The sequence below is a fragment of the Schistocerca nitens genome, chromosome 1 (assembly GCF_023898315.1).
Source record: "Schistocerca nitens isolate TAMUIC-IGC-003100 chromosome 1, iqSchNite1.1, whole genome shotgun sequence".
NCBI lineage: Eukaryota > Metazoa > Arthropoda > Insecta > Orthoptera > Acrididae > Schistocerca > Schistocerca nitens.
The window spans coordinates 223,715,723-223,737,236 of record NC_064614.1 but is presented as its reverse complement, the minus strand read 5'-3'; the positions used below and the strand labels follow the sequence as shown (position 1 = coordinate 223,737,236).

Genomic DNA, 21,514 nt, shown 5'->3' with positions numbered 1-21,514 from the left:
TAGTTCTAAGTTCTAGGGGACTGATGACCTCAGCAGTTGAGTCCCATAGTGCTCAGAGCCATTTTTTGTGATACTTGTCTTATCGTGTTAATCGTAACACAACATTTTAGCTATTAATTTGAAGATTGTGACAGGATGTTAAATTCTTAAATTCGACCAATAATTAGGCGAAATATTGCCTCTGGAATCCGCTAGACAAGCCACGAGTGTCATGACATACACGTTCACGACACACCAAAAAACGGGTTTCTATTGCAGATAGTATAGAATATATTCAGTAGAGCATGAACATATAAAATTTAATGTTTATAGATGGCTGAAAGTGATCGGAAAGAGAAACTTTCTGATGCACAGAACAGAAAAAAAAACTGGAGAAAGATGAGAATTTAAAGAAGGTTACTAGTTTCATAGAAAGATTTCTTCACTCCTGTGAGTTACCCTATAATTTAATCGACTACATTCTGCTTAATGCCTACGTTTCCTGGCTTCCGACTGTAATTTTGAGTTACGTGTGGCTGTGCATTTTTTGTATTTAATAATTTACCTAGACACCAATTTGGTGACAATAAGGGTCTGTACAGTATATTACCGAATCTATTTGCTTTTATGTCTGTAATAGGCTCGTCTTCTACTTCCGAAGATCTGAAAGATCTGGTTAAAGAGGACAATCAAAAATTTACTTCTTCAATGTCGCCGGTAATTGTTGGAACTGATTTCTGTGAAAGTGGTGATGAGTAATCTGGAGAGCTGATCAGTTTTCATGCAATGACTGATGCTGCGTTATGGCCTCAAGCGATAGCAGATAACTTCAGGATGTGTTTAGTAGACCATGGACCAGTACAGATAAATAAATTTGACTATCCAGCCAATACTATTCAAGGAAGTTATCAAATAACGAAGCCGTTAAAAGAGACTGCCATATATATTCAATATCACTTGATTCCGCTTATTGTTTTCACTATAAACTTTTTAATGTCAATGTCACTGCTTTCCATGACAAAACGGGTTACAAAGATTGGCAGCACTTGTCTAGAAGCATAGAACGCCAAGAAAAAAGTATAGGACGTCTGTTGAGCATCAAAAAACGCCTGGATTTGAAAATTGATATTTTTAAAGGAAGGAATGTAGATTCCATGACCCAGTCTGAAAGTGAACGCGAGAAAATAAGATGGATGGCTATAATAGAAAGGATAATTCATCTAATTTACATTTTAGCACTACAATGTATACCGCTAAGAGGGAAGTCAGAAAAACTTTCCCAGCCTGATAATGGATTTTTTTTTTTTAAACTGATTGAATGTGTTTCTAATTTCGATGAAGTGTTAGACGATCACGTCGCTCGCTCCAAAAAGCTGAGTCCTGAATTAAACATTATCTCGGTCATAAATTCCAAAATGGAATTATTTATTAATTGGGAGAAAGAATGAAAAGCACTGTTATTTTTAACTGAAAACAATCAAAATATTTTTCTATTATTTTACATTGCACACTCGACCTAGTACACGAAGAACGGATTTCAATACTGTTTAGATTCGTTTTCCTTAGTTACTTTACAAAAAAAGCTGATGTAAAGGAACATTTTTTAGGATTTTTTGCTATCACATGATCTACCGGCCAGGGGCTAACTACATTTCTGTTAGATTTCTTATCGATATGTAATATTGATTTACAAGATATTAGCGGTCAGGGTTACGATAACGCCGCGAATATGAGAGTTAAAAATATTAGTCTTCAGAAAAGAATACTAGACCTTAACCCACGTGCATTTTACATCCCTTGCGCGGCAAACAGTCTCAATTTAGTAGTGAATGACGCTACAAGTTCACTAGAAATAAAAGCTTTTTTCCCTAGAGTTCAAGAAATCTGTGTGATTTTGGCCGCGTCCATAGCACGTTGGCAAATACTTATTAGCGAAGTTGCTGATTTGACTTTAAAGCCGTAGTCCACTACCCAATAGGAGAGGAGAGTCGACGCGTTGAAAGCACTTCGTTTCAACACAGTAAAGATCTGTAACGCTTTGTATAAAATTTACTCTGATGGTAATACAGGTACTGAAACCAGAAACATGACCAATTCTTTAATAGCAGAGATAAAGTCGTTTAATTTAATCTACTCCAAAGTTATCTGGTACGACATACTGTCCAAAATTGGGAAGCAAAGCTTTTCAAAAATCAACCTCTGTTGTTTCAGAAGCGGACAAAATGATATCGCAAGGCCGGCCGGGGTGACCGAGCGGTCCTAGGCGATACAGTCCTTAGGTTAGTTACGATTAAGTGGTTCTAAGTTCTAGGGGACTGATGACCTTAGAAGTTCAGTCCCATAGCGCTCAGAGCTATTTTTGATATCGCAAGCTAGAAACGAATCGCTCGCAGTTCGGAATGAATCCGCGTCCAGAGAAATGATCAGTAATTCAAAAGAGGTATGGTAACTGAAGAGCTTGAAGTCGGGACAAAATTTTCCGCACCGACTCGTCCCCGTCCCAGGAAAAATTATTTTATCTATAAGTGTACAGATGAGCCAATAGTAGACCCAGAAACATATTTCAATACACATTTTTACTATTACCTGCTGTACACCGTTATAACAAAATTTGACGAACGTTGCGAACTTTTAAATGAAAACCACGCAGCTTTTTCCTGTCCAGAAAACTTATGTCATTGGAGAAAATTAGAATGAGAAGAAAGAGGAGGCTATGTTCAAGTTTAAAAAATAAACTGAGTAGCAGCTTACATTCTAAGATTGATGAAAATGATCTGTTAAATGAAACAGAACTTTTACAGTTATTCGTAGGGACATGAAAAGGAAGCAGTGACTGGGAAGGGTGTGAGACAGGGCTGTAGCCTATCCCTGATGTTATTCAATCTGTATGTTGAGCAAGCAGTAAAGGAAACAAAAGAAAAATTCGGAGTAGGAATTAAAACCCATGGAGAAGAAATAAAAACTTTGAGGTTCGCCGATGACATTGTAATTCTGTCGGAGACAGCAAAGGACCTGGAAGAGCAGCTGAACGGAATGAAAGGAGGATATAAGATGAACATCAAAAAAAGCAAAACGAGGATAATGGAATGTAGTCGAATTAAGTCGAGTGATGCTGAGGGAATTAGATTAGGAAATGAGACACTTAAAGTAGTAAAAGAGTTTTGCTATTTGGGGAGCAAAATAACTGATGATGGTCGAAGTGGAGAGGATATAAAATGTAGACTGGCAATGGCAAGGAAAGCGTTTCTGAAGAACAGAAATTTGTTGTCATCGAGTATAGAGTTAAGTGTCAGGAAGTCGTTTCTGGAAGTGTTTGCATGGAGTGTAGCCATGTATGGAAGTGAAACGTGGACGATAAATAGTTTAGACAAGTAGAGAATAGAAGCTTTCGAAATGTGGTGCTACAGAAGAATGCTGAAGATTAGATGGGTAGATCACACAACTAATGAAGAGGTATTGAATAAAATTGGGGAGAAAAGAAATTTGTGGCACAACTTGACTAGAAGAAGAAGTATGTCGGTTGCAGTAGGTACTGGGAGATGAAGAAGCTTGCACAGGATAGACTAGCACGGAGAGCTGCATGAAACCAGTCTCAGGACTGAAGAGCACAACAACAACAATTGCACAACTCCATTGGACATATTAAGTTACTTATTTTCCAACAGTTTAATTCCTGTAAGATGAACATCAACAAAAAGCAAAACGATAATAATGGAATGTAGTCAAATTAAATCGGGTGATGCTGAGGGAATTAGATTAGGAAATGAGACACTTAAAGTAGTAAAGGAGTTTTGCTATTTAGGGAGTAAAATAACTGATGATGGTCGAAGTAGAGAGGATATAAAATGTAGACTGGCAATGGCAAGGAAATCGTTTCTGAAGAAGAGAAATTTGTTAACATCGGGTATAGATTTAATTGTCAGGAAGTCGTTTCTGAAAGTATTTGTATGGAGTGTAGCCATGTATGGAAGTGAAACATGGACGATAACTAGTTTGGACAAGAAGAGAATAGAAGCTTTCGAAATATGGTGCTACAGAAGAATGCTGAAGATAAGGTGGGTAGATCACATAACTAATGAGGAGGTATTGAATAGGATTGGGGAGAAGAGAAGTTTGTGGCACAACTTGACTAGAAGAAGGGATCGGTTGGTAGGACATGTTTTGAGGCATCAATGAATCACAAATTTAGCATTGGAGGGCAGTGTGGAGGGTAAAAATCGTAGAGATAGACCAAGAGATGAATACACTAAGCAGATTCAGAAGGATGTAGGCTGCAGTAGGTACTGGGAGATGAAGAAGATTGCACAGGATAGAGTAGCATGGAGAGCTGCATCAAACCAGTCTCAGGACTGAAGACCACAACAACAACATTTCCGAATTTCTCTACAGCACTTAGAATTTATCAGACATAACCAGTCACAGTACCCCACAGTGAAAGAGCTTTTTCTAAATTAAATATAATAAAAAAATTACCTCAGGTCGATGTTGTCGCAATGTAGACTAACCTATTTATCTTTAATTAGTATTGAACATAATATCAGTGTTGAAATCAGTGGCTTTGTCAACGATTTTGCGAAAACAAAAGTCCGGAAACTGGATTTTCTGTAGATTTTTATTGTTGTTCTCTTTTTAAATTGAAAAAGCAATACTGCTTTTGTTTTGTATGTGAGATAATAAATGAAGATTCAGTAATATGTGTTTTCCCTAAATCCTAAAACGAAATTGTGCCACTAATTTTTTGAGTAGTAGAAGTGAATTAGAAGCCCCGCTAGTCAACTTAACCATCTGATGGGGTGGAGAGGGGAGGGCACCATGATAATGCTCGCACCCCGGCGACGGATACGCTAGGGCCGCCTATATCTCAGTGTGTAATAGTATTCATGTTGTTATGAAATATATGTACTAGGCATTTATGAGTGCCGGTACAATTAAACAGGGGATGTAATCACTGTGTGGTCTGTTGCAGACCATCAGTTAATATTGTTTTATTGTGAGTATTGTGAGTTTAAAACATTGTGCTTCAGTAATGGGGTAGGCAAGCCACAGGACTGAGAGGACTGTCTGTTGCGAACACGTCATAAAGGAAAGAAATTAGATTGTGTTATCGTTAAAATAACTCGGATGCTGTTTTAATAAGCTACTTTCACTCCAACGTAACTGAAATTATATTCACGGCGTGTCTAAGCGCGTTATTCTTTTTCAAGCAGATCAAGGCCCACAATGGTGTATCCTGATGTGTGATTTTCTTTTCCTGTTGCAGCTAAGGGTTCGAAATGATTCTTGTGAAGTACCAGCTATATTCACCAGAACTTTTTCTACCTGTTACGATGCATACTCTTCTGCTGCAGAAGAAAAGGAGCCATTCGGGCCGAGGGACACTACAGCGTAGGTGACAATGTCTGTCTTTAAAACACTTTTACATGTTTTTACTGCCACTGTACTTATTTCTCATAACCAGTCCGTCACCTGTCATTGTTCTCCTAACCCAATTTCCATATTGTGCATTTTCAGCTGGAGATACACCTCTAGTGAAGAATTAGATGGTATCAGTTATATGGGAACTATTTCAAATTATCACGGAGGAGGCTATTATCAGGATCTGTCCATTGTACCAAATGAGACAGTAAATATTGTGGCAAGTTTGAAAAAGAATCTATGGATTAACCGATCAACCCGAGCTGTATTTTTGGATTTTACCGTATATAACGCAAACATCAATTTATTCTGCGTAATAAAGTAAGAGGCTTCAGACCGCACAAGCCTTCCTAACACATTACAATTGTTACTAAAATCTGATATTTGTATTTTATTATGTTTCCAGGCTGCTCTTTGAATTCCCGCCGACGGGTGGTGTCCTGAGCTCTCATGACTTCACAAGCATGAAGTTAATACGTTATGTTGAACCATTAGATTACGCTGCAATGGGCTTTGAATTTTTATTTCTATTTTTTGTCCTTTTCTTCACTATGGAAGAAGTGATAGAAATGATGTTTTTCAAATTACAATACCTCTTTCACTTCTGGAATTACATAGATTTGGTGATTTTACTGGTATGTATTAATGCTTAACAAACGTTACCTTAAGTAGTGTAAACAAGGAGGAGAGAAGAGGGATACGCCAGAATTTGAATGTTCTTGTTATGGTCTTTGTTGTGGATTGGCAGGAGAGCCAACCCAGGATTATAGAGGAAGCCGAAAGGCACGCGTTTTAGCTCACGCAGGCTGGCGTGAGGTCTGGAACAGGACAAGGAATTTAGACTTTTAAAAAAAAGGATGCAGCTGGTGGAATACTTAACTTTAATCCATTAATGTTGAACGTAGCTCTTGTCTGTACATTATTTACAATATCAATAGTAACTGAACATGGCGCCTTGCTAGGTCGTAGCAAATGACGTAGCTGAAGGCTATGCTAACTATCGTCTCGGCAAATGAGAGCGTATTTTGTCAGTGAACCATCGCTAGCAAAGTCGGTTGTACAACTGGGCGAGTGCTAGGAAGTCTCTCTAGACCTGCCGTGTGGCGGCGCTCGGTCTGCAATCACTGATAGTGGCGACACGCGGGTCCGACGTATACTAACGGACCGCGGCCGATTTAAAGGCTACCAACTAGCAAGTGTCGTGCCTGGCGGTGACACCACAATCTTTAATCCGGAGACTGATTTGATGCAGCTCTTCACACTAGTCTAATCTGGACAAGCTTATATGTGTCTGAGCAACTGCCGGTACTGGACCCTACAGTTGAGTCGATGCAAGCTGATCCCTGACAATTACAGTGGACTGGGCACCGCAGCTTCGCGCGCATTCCTCAACCAATCACGTAAAGTGATTTTGTGAACGCCTCTATAGCAACGCCACAGTGTTGCCACAGCTATATAGACGACTATTGTTTTCACCTGTAGCCGTTAGCGCTAGGCAGATGAAATCTAGCAGCAGCGCTGTCAGCTGTCAGGGTTCATTTTATACCGACTCGACTGTGCACCCATTTGAATCCGCTCGCTGCACTCACTCTACAATTTCAACCCATCACGTTTCCCTCGATTGACTTTTTTTTCTATTTATTGGCTATCGGGAGATGCCCTTTTATCCAGCCCAACAACGGAAGATCAATTATAACGAAACGAATTTAAGAACAACAAACCCCCAGTCCCCGAGCGGAGAAAATCTCCGACCAGTCGGGGATCGAACCCAGGCCCTTTCGCTTGGCAATCCGCAACTGCCAAAGTACAGGGTGACCATAATTAAAGTTAAATTTTCAAAACGTTTTAGAAATAACACCATTGGTCAGAATGACGTCAATTTGAAACGGAATATTATCAGAGAAGGGGGCAAACGTATGGCAGAAGACAAAAAATAGTGAGAAAGTTGATCAATAGATAGCGCTGTATGTGTCAGAATACGTAAATGAAAACACCTGCCATGCGCACGACCCATTGAAGTTGGTATAACACGCAGGGTACACGGCTTTTCCTACTTTCGCGTCTGCGACGTTCGCCATGACTATCTCAATGCAGGATCGCGCTCTGCTTGTAATGCTGTATTACAGGAATGATGGCTATGCACAAGTCGCTCTGCAGAAGTTCCAGACACTGTAGGGTTTGAAAAGAGGCGTTGGTCCAATGACTGTCTTGGGTCTGGAGAAAATGGTTCGGAAATTCGAAAAGATGGATTCTTTTGGTGTGCAATCTGGTAGGGGGAAGAAACGAATTGATTCGACGTCAGTGGAAGCAGTGGCCACAGCAATGCAGTTGGAGAAGAATGGTGGTTTGCAAACGTAGTGCATGGATGCATGGAGAATTGTCCGAACTTTGGACATACCAGTGAACACGGTGCGTAAAATCCTTCGAAACATCCTTCATTGTTATCCATTCAAAATTACCCATGTGCATAAGTTGCTTCCTGTTAACCTGCCAGCAAGAGAGATCTTTGCTTTAGAATTTCTTGCCCGCATTGAGGTGGACAATGATTGGTCATGGAAGATTTTGTGGACAGACGAAGCCCACTTCCATCTGATAGGATATGTCAATACTCAGACCTGTCGAATATGGGAATCGGAAAATCCACACGCAAATCAACCAGTACCACTTCATCCTGAAAAGGTCATTGTGTGGTGCAGGTTTATGGCATCATTTATCGTAGGGCCATATTTTTTCGAAGAGACAGGTGCTTCCGGTCCTGTTACATATACTGGCACTGGTAAGCGCTATGAGTGTCTTTTGTGCAACCACGTCATTCCAGTTCTCCAACAGCGTGGATGTGAGGATGGGATCATTTTTATGCAAGATAGCGCCCCTCCAAACATTGCAAATTGAGTTCAGCAGCTGCTGAAGCGCCATTTCGGAAATGCTAGAATTATCAGCCGTCATTTCCCTACAGCCTGGCCGTTTCGATCATCTGAGGTTAATCCGTGGTACTTTTGGCTGTGGGCCTGTCTGAAAGATGTGTTCAGTGTTCCGATTGTAAACTTAGGTGCTTTGAAGGCACGCATTGCGCAACACAGAAAGTCTTCGATCAGTTGTGGAACATGCCTTTTCTCGATTTCAACTTGTTGCAGAAAACGGTGGACAACATACTGAACATGTTTTTACGCCAGTCACACGGAAATTAATAATCCGATTTGATTTTGATTGATGCTTTCTATGCAGTTTTTGGCCTCAGGACAATTAAAAAACCGATGTGATTGATGCTTTTTATGCGATTTTTGGCCTTAGGACACTTAAAAACCAATGTTTTTTATGCGGTTTTTAGCCTCAGGACAATTAAAAACTGATTTTTCCCATCCGATGTGATATGACCTTGCTGTGATGGATGGGCTTACCTAAGTAACACTGTCACACCTGTACACCCATGCACACTGAGTAGCACAGTTTTTTAACATCAAACTTACACCTTAGGAATTGTTGTATGATTCATTTGTCATTTGTAGTCGAGTACTATTAAATTATGTTGTTGTTGTTGTTGTGGTCTTCAGTCCTGAGACTGGTTTGATGAAGCTCTCCATGCTACTCTATCCTGTGCAAGCTTCTTCATCTCCCAGTACCTACTGCAACCGACACCCTTCTGAATCTGCTTAGTGTATTCAACTCTTGGTCTCCCTCTACGATTTTTACCCTCCACGCTGCTCTCCAATACTAAATTGGTGATCTCTTGATGCCTCAGAACATGTCCTACCAACCGATCCCTTCTTCTAGTCAAGTTGTGCCACAAACTCTTCTTCTCCCCAATTCTATTCAATACCTTCTCATTAGTTATGTGATCTACCCATCTAATCTTCAGCATTCTTCTGTAGCGCCAAATTTCGAAAGCTTCTATTCTCTTCTTGTCCATACTATTTATCGTCCATGTTTCACTTCCATACACGGCTACACTCCATACAAAAAATTTCAGAAACGACTTCCTGACACTTAAATCTATACTCGATGTTAACAAATTATGTAGAGAGCCTATATAGGGAGAGAGTGGCCAATCGGCCCGTGGCCGCCATGTTTTTACCATATTGCGCGCGGGACATGCAATTTGGTAGCGACGCAAGGAGAAAGCTAGCCAAAATTGGTTCAAATGGCTCTGAGCACTATGGGACTTAACTTCTGAGGTCATTAGTCCCCTAGAACTTAGAACTACTTAAACCTAACTAACCTAAGGACATCACACACATCCATACCCGAGGCAGGATTCGAAAGTGCGACCGTAGCGGTCACGCGGTTTCAAACTGAAGCACCTAGAACCGCACGGCCACATCGGCCAAAAGCTAGCCACTTCACGAGTGAAATAAGGCATGTGTTTGACGCATGAGACCAAAGCAGATATTGTCGCTTAATACTCGGTACATGATTAAAACAAATGCCATTCGTCTATGTTTATATAGGCCTAATAAATTTGTGAACAAATGGAAGCATCGTGAAGCAGTGTGTATGTCTGCCGAATTAATTTCTCGGTTGATTTTCGCTGTCCACTGTTTACGTCTTTCTTCATTGCTCGGGAAAACTAGCATCATATATCCATCTTCTCTTCGATTTTTGCACCCAACAGCGGAGCAATGCATTCCTCTTGACTGTCCTTGATGATTTTGTAATTCATATTATTAGTGACACTCAGTAAACCATTTTAAATAAAAATTTTGTCTCTAAAATTGCAGTGAAGTTGTAAAAGTATTGTCATAGATCCGACCAACAAAGTGGCTGTAAGGTAATTTACGTAAATAGAACCGACAGAGAACATGCAAAAGTCCTTCAGTACCTACCGTATTACAACCTGTACATAATTGTACAATGGAATTGGCGTTCGAAGCGTTGGAGAGAACCAATAATACAGAATCACACACAGTATCTATTTATATTCGTACCAAGTCAGCGTCAGTTTGTTCTCAGCCAATCAGCGACGCTATCACCCTGGCCACTCTCTCTCTCTCTATATATAGGCTCTCTAAAATTATGATGCTTACGGCGCCTTCTACTGCTACATTTTGTAACCATTTATTTTTCTTATGCCATAAGTTTTCCCCCTTCTCCGTTGCAATTTGGCGCCATTCTGACCAGTGGTATGATTTCTACAGCGGTTTGAAAGTTTAATTATAATCACCCTTTAAGTATTTGTTTGTGCATTAGAGTGTGCCCTATCAATCGCTCCCTTTTTTAGTCAAGTCGTGCCATAAATTTCTTTCCTCCCCAACTCGATTCTGTACCTCGTAATAAGATCTATCCTTCCAATTTTCAGCATTTTTCTGTAGCAGTACTACATTTCAAGAACTTACATTCTCTTCTTTAAAATTGCATAATAAAATACATAGCTGTACCACACTTTATTACTGAACACAATCGATTCGGTCCAACATCAAAGCAAATAAGCTAAGCATTTTCTCAGTTGCGCCACCACATGTAACTTGTAGACTGTTCCTTTACCATTATTAACTATCTCCTGGCAACATCATAGATAGATCTTGCAGCCAGAGATGGTTGTCAAACCATCTCTGATTCTGACAAGACATGAAGATTGCGAATAGACGGTAATAGTAATGGAGCAGTTTATAAAGTACAGGATATTGCAGCTCTGAGAGAGTTCATAGCTGAGTTGCTTTTGAGACCCCAAGATGGTCTGATGTTGGACGAAATCGATTGTCTACAATAAAAAATATTGGTACAGCTGCATAATTTCTTCGTAAAAGCTAGTCAACACCGTCTATGCAATATTTCTTCTTCTCGTCTTGCCTGTGCTATTTACGTCCACTTTTCACTCTCGTATGTTACATTCCAGACAAATATTTTCAGCAAATACTTCCTAACACTTCACTTCTAACAAATGTGAAGCTCTCTGGCAGATTAAAACTGTGTGCCAGGCAGGATGGTTCAGTCGCTAAGGTTCTTAGTCGCGAAAGGCAAAGGTCCCGGTGTCGAATCTTTGTCCAGTACAGTTTTAATTTGCCAGAAAGTTTCTTTTTCAGAAACAAGTTTCTTGTCATTACCAGTCTGCATTTTAGATCCTCTCTACTTGCGCCATCGCCAGTTATTTTGCTACCTAAATAACAGAATTCGCCTAGTATTTTCAGTGTCTCGTTTTCTGAACTAATTACTTCAGCGTCACCCAATTTAATTCGACTACATGAAATAAACCTTTTTAGGGTTCCGTAAGTAAATCGGTGAAAACGGGATAGGATCACAACGTTGTCTGTCTGTCTTTCTGTCAGGACCCATTTTGCTGAGGAACAAGTAGAGATATCAAGTTAAAATTTACGTCAATACTAAGGTCTACGGTCCCTTGGCGGTGTGAAACATTTAAGCTTCTAAGTCAATGCAGTCAAAAGATAGGACCATTTACACTACTGGACATTAAAATTGCTACACCAAGAAGAAACGCAGATGATAAACGGGTCCTTAGGTTAGTTAGGTTTAAGTAGTTCTAAGTTCTAGGGGACTAATGACTTCAGATGTTAAGTCCCATAGTGCTCAGAGCCATTTGAACCAATAATTCGCTTGGAGCGTTTCTATATTTTCTCATTTCTTCAGTTCAATGCTGAATCTCATGTTTTACCTAAGGATTTCTATTGGGCCTCGTCGTTTTGCCCAATGGTTCCTGCTGCGCTCACTATTCCATCTCTCAAGTCTACACATGTGTCTTCTGTTGTGTCCCTTTCCCCTCTTTCAATCCGTAGCTGCCTAAAGCTCCCTTTAAACTCTCAACAAACTCTGATTCTTTCAACTTATCCATTTTCCATTCTTCAATCTTATATCTTGAAGGATTTTCGGTTTCAATCTATAATCCATAATCAAAAAATTGTGGTCAGAGTCCACATCTACGCCTTTATGTGTTTTACCGTTTAAAATCTTGTTTCGACATTTCTGCCTTACCATTAAACAACACAGGCCAACGAAATTTAAAAAAAAATTTTTTTTTTCCTTTGATAGATGATCTTTCTAGATTTTTATGAGCTGAATCCAAATCTAGCTTTAGTTTTCTTTGCATCACCCATAGTTTTCGAGCAATATACTTTTTATTATATAGTGTAAAAATCCTATGCTATATAGTAAATGGGGAAATTAATCAAATGCTTTGTTACAACATAAGCATGGTTTGTATTTACAGTAAGCTACTTAAAACAATGATATGTGTGAATAGAGCCTTGGTAGCGTTTTTCCATCACTTTAATGTCCTGGTGAAAACGCTCTCCTTGCTCCTCACTAACATCTCCCATATTGTCTGGGAAGTAATCAAGGTGACTGTTCAGAAAGTGAAATTTCAGGCTCATTAAACATCCTAATGTTTTAAACTTCTTTAACAATGTAGCTATAACAGAAACATATTCTGGGTCTTTTTTATGTCCTAAGACCTTTGTAACGACTTGCTTGAATGATACCCTTACTTCTTTCTCATTTAAGGTCATTGTGGATTCAAAGTTAACATCAAACATCAGTTTTCTAATGTCACGTTTGACAAAGACGCCTTCTTTTAGTTTAGCTTCTGAAAGGTGTGGAAACGTTTGGCAGAGCTACTTAAACATGGTCCATCTTTAGGCAAAGCCTTTACAAACTGTTGCATTAGGTCAAACTTTATATGTAAAGGTGGTAGGAGTACGTTTTTTGGATCTACAAGATTTTTGCTTAGAATATTCTTCTCGCCAGGTTTTAAAGACTCCCTCACAGGCTAGTTCTTTCTGCACCAGTGTTGATCCCTAGCCCTACTGTCCCATTCACACACGAAACATGTTAATTTGGTAAAGCTAACTTGCTGACCAAGGAGCATGCATGTTGCTTTTAGATCGCCACATATCATCCAGCCATGAGCAGAATAGCTTATTTTATTTAGCACTATTTCTATGTTTTCATAGCTTTCTTTCATATGTACAGAATGTCCAACATGTATAGATGCATACATGTTACCACTGTGTAATAAAACAGCCTTTAAACTAGTTTTGGATGAATCAATAAACAGCCTCTAGTCTTTCTTTTTGTATTCAGTACCAAACTCATTCATCAGACCTGGAATGTTTGAGCAGTACACTAAATCACCTTCTTTTTGAAGAAACTTGGAAAATTGCTGCTCTCTCTTTCTATACATGTATATGCTGGTTCCAACTGACAATAAGTTCTTTTCTTTTATCTAGAGCCAAGCAGTTCAGATTTTTCTTTCGTTAAGTCCAGATCCCTAACAAAATCGTTAAGCTCTGTCTGAGTAAACAATTTGGGCTCTAGACTTTCTGTATTACAATGGAATTGATCATCATATGGTTCATCTAAATCACGCTGTACATCAGAAAATACTTCTGTTGGAATAGAATTTCAATCATCCGGTGGTTCAGGAACCAGTAAATCTACACCATGCCCTACTGGTTGAATGGCAGATGGAAGGTTAGGGTAGCTTATTACCTTCTTTGTTTTCGAATTATGACCAGTAATATCAATACAGTAAAAGTAGCAATCATCAGAATGATTTCTTGGATCCCTCCATATCATAAGAACAGCAAATCTAAAGGCTTTTTTTCTCCTTTTCGGACCATTTTCTCAGATCTTCAACACACACATAACATACCTTACGCGGCTCCCAACATTTATCTTGATCACCAAGTTTAGATCCAAAGTATGATAGATAAACCTTTTTCACAAAGTCTGTAATGTTTCTTTGGTGTTTTTTAATCACGAATTCACCAAAAATATAACAAAAACTGTCAGCAGAGTTTTTACAAACACGATTAGACATTGTACTGAACACATGTACAGGAAACAGGAAATTGAGGATAGGTTGACAGTAAACAAAACACCACCTGCTAACACAAAAATAGAATCGACCTTTTTTTGCCAACAAATGTTTTCCAGCAGTGCTACCATCGTCATCTACAGTCATTACACCTCCTTTTTTAATTATTTTAACTATATAAAAACTGTTAAATTCTTTAAAAATCGCTTAATTTAATAAATTTATCTGTAAAATGTGAAGAAATAGTAGGTGATACAGTTTTTTAAGTATCATATTTGGATTTCCTTCCCTAAAAAACGTATGAATAAGGTATTTTCAGCAAAGAAGTTTTTCCATCATTGGCCTGTGTAATCTATCTGAAACCTTCTGGTGTCTCCAATTTGCTTACACATACACAATCCTCTTTTATGACTCTTGCACTGACAAAAATTAATTTTAGCCTCTCTTAACTATTTTAATAAGTTAGTTAAGCTCATCTTGCATTATTTCAGTCTCTATATCTTGTGGAGCTAATTGCCAAATGTAGTTGTTTGACTATTGTGGGTCTAGGCTTTGTGTCTGTCTCTATTGTGATAACTCTTTCACTGAACTGTTTGTAGCAGTTCTCCCACATTACAGTTTTCTTATTCGTTGGTAGACTTATCCCTATTTCACTTTGTGTTGACAACACTTTACCTGCCTGACCAGAAACAAAGCTCTAGCAGCCACCACACTGTACTAACAAGGGAACCTCCCCATCGCACCCCCCTCAGATTTAGTTATAACTTGGCACAGTGGATAGGCCTTGATAAACTGAACATAGATCAATTGAGAAAACAGGAAGAAGTTGTGTGGAACTGTGAAAAAATGAGCAAAATATACAAACTGAGTAGTCCATGGGCCACATAGGCAACATCAAGGAGATCGTGAGCCCAGGAGTGCCGTGGTCCTGTGGTAGCGTGAGCAGCTGCAGAACGAGAGGTCCTTGGTTCAAGTTTACCCACGAGTGAAAATTTTACTTTCTTTATTTTTGTATAGTTTTTATCTGTCCGTTCGTTCATTGGCGTCTCTGTTCACTGTAATAAGTTTAGTGTCTGTGTTTTGCGACCGCATCGCAAAACCGTGCGATTAGTAGACGAAAGGACGTGCCTCTCCAATCGGAACCGAAAACATTTGATCGCAAGGTCATAGGTCAACCGATTCCTCCACAGGAAAACACATCTCAGATATTCTATACGACACTGTTCACGACATGTGCGTCACATGACAGGAATATGTTGTCGACCCACCTAACTTGTACACTTGGCGTATGGGTAAAAAGATTCTTCTACCTTGCCCGATTTAGGTTTTCTTGTGGATGTGATAATCACGTCCAAAAAAGTGATGAAAACATAAGAGTTTGTCACATAAACTGAAAATAAAAAATTAAAGTTTTCACTCGATGGAAGATTTGAACCAAGGACCTTTCGTTCCGCAGTTGCTCACGTTACCACGAGACCACGGTGCTCCTGTGGGCCCATTGTTCTTGATGTTGCCTATCTTCCCATGAACTACTCAGTTTGTATATTTTGCTTATTTTTTCACAGTTCCACACAACTTCTTCCTGTTTTCTCAATTGATCTGTGTTCAGTTTTTCAAGGCCTATCCACTGTGCCAACTTATAACTAAATCTGAGGGGGGTGCGATGGGGAGGTTCCCTTGTAAGTACTTCTAGACCTAACTTCAACCTACTCATTTCTCTTTTAAAATATCTATCCCATGTAACTGATTAAGTGATCTAACATTCCATGTGCTAACCTATATAACATCAGATTTGTTATAAAAGTAACGAAAGCAGTCTTCTGTCTATAAACACCTTTGCTCATATACAGTTTTCGTCAAAGTGCCGGGCGAGTTCATTCGTCTGTTCGAAGGGGAGGCCGACATCGTTTGCCCGCTTTCAGCCAGTCAGCTACGTGCTGCAATGACAGAACAAAGGATTTTTAAAAAAAACTATTTGGCGAAAAAAAATTATTTTTGCGTTACTTATAGTTTTTATGTCAGCTTCATGTTGACATGTCCATCATTTCGTTAATGGTGATAGTTACTGTGATATTTGCATATAAATAAGACACTAAGTAAAATTCGAAAAAGTTTGCGATGAAAAACAGGGGGCGCTATGATTTTGCTTTCGGTGTACAATACATCACATGTAGCTGCGTATGAAATTTAGCTAAAGTATTGAATTTTTCTGTATACTTGGGTGGAGGTCCCTATTCGTCACCAGTCTCAAGAAAATCGATGTGATGTAGCACACTCATTTGTCGACATGCACACCAGCGATACAGCGATAATGAAATATCCACAACATTCCTCATATTTTGTAAACGGTTTTAGATATCAAAATGAAAACTTGGCAAATGATAACACGTAAAAAGGACAATATTTTGCCATATAGTTCCTATACAAAAATTGACTACCTACTAAGTTACGGTATTCCACTAACTAGAGACTATTTCGATGAAAGTATGTAGTGTTTAAGGACCATCGATACATGGCGAAATGAGAAATTTGGTGAGTTTTGGAACAGCATAAGTGAAGACATTACACGTTTACTTTCTACCAAGGATGTGCTTTTCATAAGCTATAGACCTTACCTTTCCTCAGTTCCTCACTTGATAAATCATGGTTTCAAATTTCTCTCACAACAGCGTCTGCACTGCATGTTAGTGAGGTTGCATTGTGTAAACTCCACAGTGTGTGTTTGTGTGTGTGTGTGTGTTTTTTTTTTTTTTTTTTTTTTTTTTTCAAAAGAACAGATTTTAATATGGCAACAAGAGAAATGTAGGTTTTACTCAGAATTCACCATTCATGACGCTTCTCTCAAAGTTACCACTGGTTAACAAGCCAGGCGAAAATAAATCACTGCTTTTGTTGCATTTTCAAAGGAATTCTTTTTAGATACCAACCAAAGTAGAGATGACAGATCTTTTCCTTTTAGAATGGTCACCGTGCACATGTTGGCTGGGAGGGGTTCCAGATAATATTTACAAAAAATTTGTGAGCATGGGCTTCAGTTTAGAATGGCATTTCCCTCCAGCGCTCGGCGTTTTCCCTTCAGTGCCTGCACCTCTGCACTCCCCACGCTTGCCCTGCCGATTGCGCATCTACCGGCTGCGTTATTCTGTGCACACACTACATTTAGTGTTGAGTTTGGCTTTTGATATGAACTCAGATCAGGAGCTGGCAGAAGTGTACTTCATGTACGGTAAGGCAGCGCCGCACTGACTCGTCGTTTGTGCAAAGAGAGGTAGCCGCAGCGAAGATGTTCAGATTGGCAAACATTTGAATGTCTCTGTCGCCGTCTTTGTGCTCATGAGAAGTTTATGTCTCCTGCTTTGGAAAGGGGACGACCGAGATCTACAAGTCCATACACAGAAGATGAGATTCTGAATTCTATGGACGATTCCTTCTATCAGCATACGAAGGACAGTGATGCAAGTGAATTTCCTCATACAACTGTCTGGAGACTGTTGCTTTCGCAACAGTTGTATCCTAACCATTTAGAAGATGTACAAGCCAAGACATCAGCAGATTAAGCTGCATGAGTTATGTACTGCCAGTGGTTCTTTCAGCAGTGTGTTGCAGATCTGAACTTCTCTGCCTAAGCATTATTCACAGATGAAGCACAGACACATGAGATCGCATTAAAAAAATTCCACAATCAGTTTGCAGTGGCACTATCTGCGGGAAGACAAACATTCAGTGAATCCCACTGTTTTGAAGGCCATAATTCGGAAACCAAATACACTACTGGCCATTAAAATTGCTACACCAAGAAGAAATGCAGATGATAAACGGGTATTCATTGGAAAAATATATTATACTAGAACTGACATGTGATTACATTTTCACGCTATTTGAGTAAATAGATCTTGAGAAATCAGTACCCAGAACAACCAGTAATGGCCGTAATAACGGCCTTGATACGCCTGGGCATTGAGTCAAACAGAGCTTGGGTGGCGTGTACAGGTACAAGCAGCTTCAACACAATACCACAGTTCATCAAGAGTAGTGACTGGCGTATTGTGACGAGCCAGTTGCTCGGCCACCATTGACCGGACGTTTTCAATTGGTGAGAGATCTGGAGAATGTGCTGGCCAGGGCAGCAGTCGAACATTTTCTCTATCCAGAAAGGCCCGTACAGGACCCGCAACATGCGGTCGTGCATTATCTTGCTGAAATGTAGGGTTTCGCAGGGGTCGAATGAAGGGTAGAGCCACGGCTCGTAACACATCTGAAATGTAACGTCCACTGTTCAAAGTGCCGTCAATGCGAACAAGAGGTGACCGAGACGTGTAACCAATGACACCCCATACCATCACGCCGGGTGATACGCCAGTATGGCGATGACGAATACACGCTTCCAATGTGCGTTCACCGCGATGTCGCCAAACACGGATGCGACCATCATGATGCTGTAAACAGAACCTGGATTCATCCGAAAAAATGACGTTTTGCCATTCGTGCACCCAGGTTCGTCGTTGAGTACACCATTGCAGGCGTTTCTGTCTGTGATGCAGCGTCAAGGGTAACCGCAACCATGGTCTCCTAGCTGATAGTCCATGCTGCTGCAAACGTCGTCGAACTGTTCGTGCAGATGGTTGTGGTCTTGCGAACGTCCCCATCTGTTGACTCAGGGATCGAGACGTGGCTGCACGATCCGTTACAGCCATGCGGATAAGATGCCTGTCATCTCGACTGCTAGTGATACGAGGCCGTTGGGATCAAGCACGGCGTTCCGTATTACCCTCCTGAACCCACCGATTCCATATTCTGCTAACAGTCATTGGATCTCGACCAACGCGACCAGCAATGTCGCGATACGATAAACTGCAATCGCGATAGGCTACAATCCGACGTTTATCAAAGTCGGAAACGTGATGGTACGCATTTCTCCTCCTTACACGAGGCATCACAACAACGTTTCACCAGACAACGCCTGTCAACTGCTGTTTGTGTATGAGAAATCGGTTGGAAACTTTCCTCATGTCAGCACGTTGTAGGTGTCGCCACCGGCGCCAACCTTGTGTGAATGCTCTGAAAAGCTAATCATTTGCATATCACAGCATCTTCATCCTGTGGGGTAAATTTCGCGTCTGTAGCACGTCATCTTCGTGGTGTAGCAATTTTAATGGCCAGTAGTGTATTTACGGACACGTTGAAATGAACATTTTTATTGGAGGATACATACTTGAAATTATGCCTTCAATTTTTCGAACATCCTGTATATTGCCTTTATTTTTTTACATGTTCAAAAGTCATGTTACTTCACTGCGTATTACGTTACATTATTCAAATAGCTGTTACAGCATCGTACAACATTTATTTCTTGTGTTACTCAGCTTTTTCGCCCATCTGCACTAAAAGCAGCAAATATTCTGTAAGGTATTTGCAAAATGGATTGCCCTTTCTTATTGGTGTAACATTTAGTGACTGTTACATCATTCAAAAGTCGCCACCTTTATGAAAATTAATCTTATTCTGATTGTATGATTTCTCTCAAAAGGAATCTGAGCTTACGCTCTCTTTCCACTGATCTCGTGGTTGGTGGAATGTTAAACCATAATCTTCCTTCCTTCATTTGATATTTTACATAAAAGTTTCACCACGAACTTGTAAATGATGATTATTTTCTCAATAGACTGAATGATTATGCAATATAACAATTTCCATATAACACTTTAATGTAGTGTTTTGTAGTGCAATCTGCAATCTACCGCAGCGAATTTTATCCAGTATGTACATACTGGGGTGGAAAACTTCAAGATAAAAGAATTTTCGTATGATATGTTGCTGTCAAGTAACATTGGTTGACGCAACTTGGACCATGCATCTACATCTACATCTACATCTATACTTCGCAAGCAACCTGACTGTGTGTGGCGGAGGGTACCTTCAGTACCTCTGTCGGTTCTCCCTTCTATTCCAGTCTCGTATTGTTCATGGGAAGAAGTATTGTCGGCATGCCTCTGTGTGGGCTCTATCTCTCTGATTTTATCCTCATGGTCTCTTCACGAAATATATGTAGGAGGGAGCAATATACTGCTTGACTCCTCGGTGAAGGTCTGTTCTCGAAACTTCAACAAAAGCCCGTATCGAGCTACTGACCATCTCTCTTGCAGAGTCTTCCACTGGAGTTTATCTATCATCTCCGTAACGCTTTCGCGATTACTAAATGATCCTGTAACGAAGCGCGCTGCTCTCCGCTGGATCTTCTCTATCTTTTTTACCACCCCTATCCGGTACGGATCCCACACCGGTGAGCAGTATTCAAGCAGTAGGCGAACAAGTGTACTGTAACCTACTTCCTTTGTTTTCGGCCTGCATTTCCTTAGGATTCTTCCAATGAATCTCAGTCTGGCATCTGCTTTACCGACGATTAATTTTATATGGTCATTCCATTTTAGATCACTCCTAATGCATACTCCCAGATAATTTATGGAATTAACTGCTTCCAGTTGCTGACCTGCTATATTGTAGCTAAATGATAAGGGATCTTTCTTTCTATGTATTCGCAGCACATTACACTTGTCTACATTGAGATTCAATTGCCAATCCCTGCACCATGCGTCAATTCGTTGCAGATCCTCCTGCATTTCAGTACAATTTTCCATTGTTGTAACCTCTCGATGTACTACAGCATCATCCGCAAAAAGGCCTCAGTGAACTTCCGATATTATCCACAAGGTCATTTATATATATTGTGAATAGCAACGGTCCTACGACACTCCCCTGCGGCACACCTGAAATCACTCTTACTTCAGAAGACTTCTCTCCATTGAGAATGGCATCCTGCGTTCTGTTATCTAGGAGCTCTTCAATCCAACCACACAATTGACCTAATAGTCCATATACTTTTACTTTGTTCATTAAACGACTGTGGGAAACTGTATCAAAACGCCTTGCGGAAGTCAAGAAACACGCCATCTGCCTGGAAACCCGTGTCTATGGCTCTCTGAGTCTCGTGGACGAATAGCGCGAGCTGGGTTTCAGAAGATCGTCTTTTTCGAAACCCATGCTGATTCCTACAGAGTAGGTTTCTAGTCTCCAGAAAGTCATTATACTCGAACATAACATAGTATCTTATAGTACAGAAGGTAGTATAGTATAGTGCAGAAGGTAACTGAAAGAAATAAACAATGAGACGAACAGAAACGGCACTTTTATTCAAATACAATTTCACCCTCAAGTCACCGCGATTTATGATGATCCACTGGACATTATTAAAAGTGGGATATGGTTCTTAATAGGGCGTGTGATCACCACGGACGGCGATGCATGCTCTGAAACATCCTCCCATGCCGTTAGCACCATTGGTAAACGAGCTCATGTGGT

The 21,514-nt window shown here is 40.1% G+C and overlaps 1 protein-coding gene across 1 annotated transcript in view; it reads left to right on the top strand.

The window, feature by feature from the left end:
• Positions 1 to 21,514, top strand: part of LOC126237927 (polycystin-2-like) — a 150,683-nt gene that overhangs the window by 81,036 nt on the left and 48,133 nt on the right. The window contains exons 2-4 of the mRNA XM_049947759.1: positions 5,240 to 5,364; positions 5,491 to 5,715; positions 5,801 to 6,029. Of these exons, the coding sequence (XP_049803716.1) occupies positions 5,240 to 5,364; positions 5,491 to 5,715; positions 5,801 to 6,029 (579 nt within the window). The remainder of the gene's footprint in view (positions 1 to 5,239; positions 5,365 to 5,490; positions 5,716 to 5,800; positions 6,030 to 21,514) is intronic.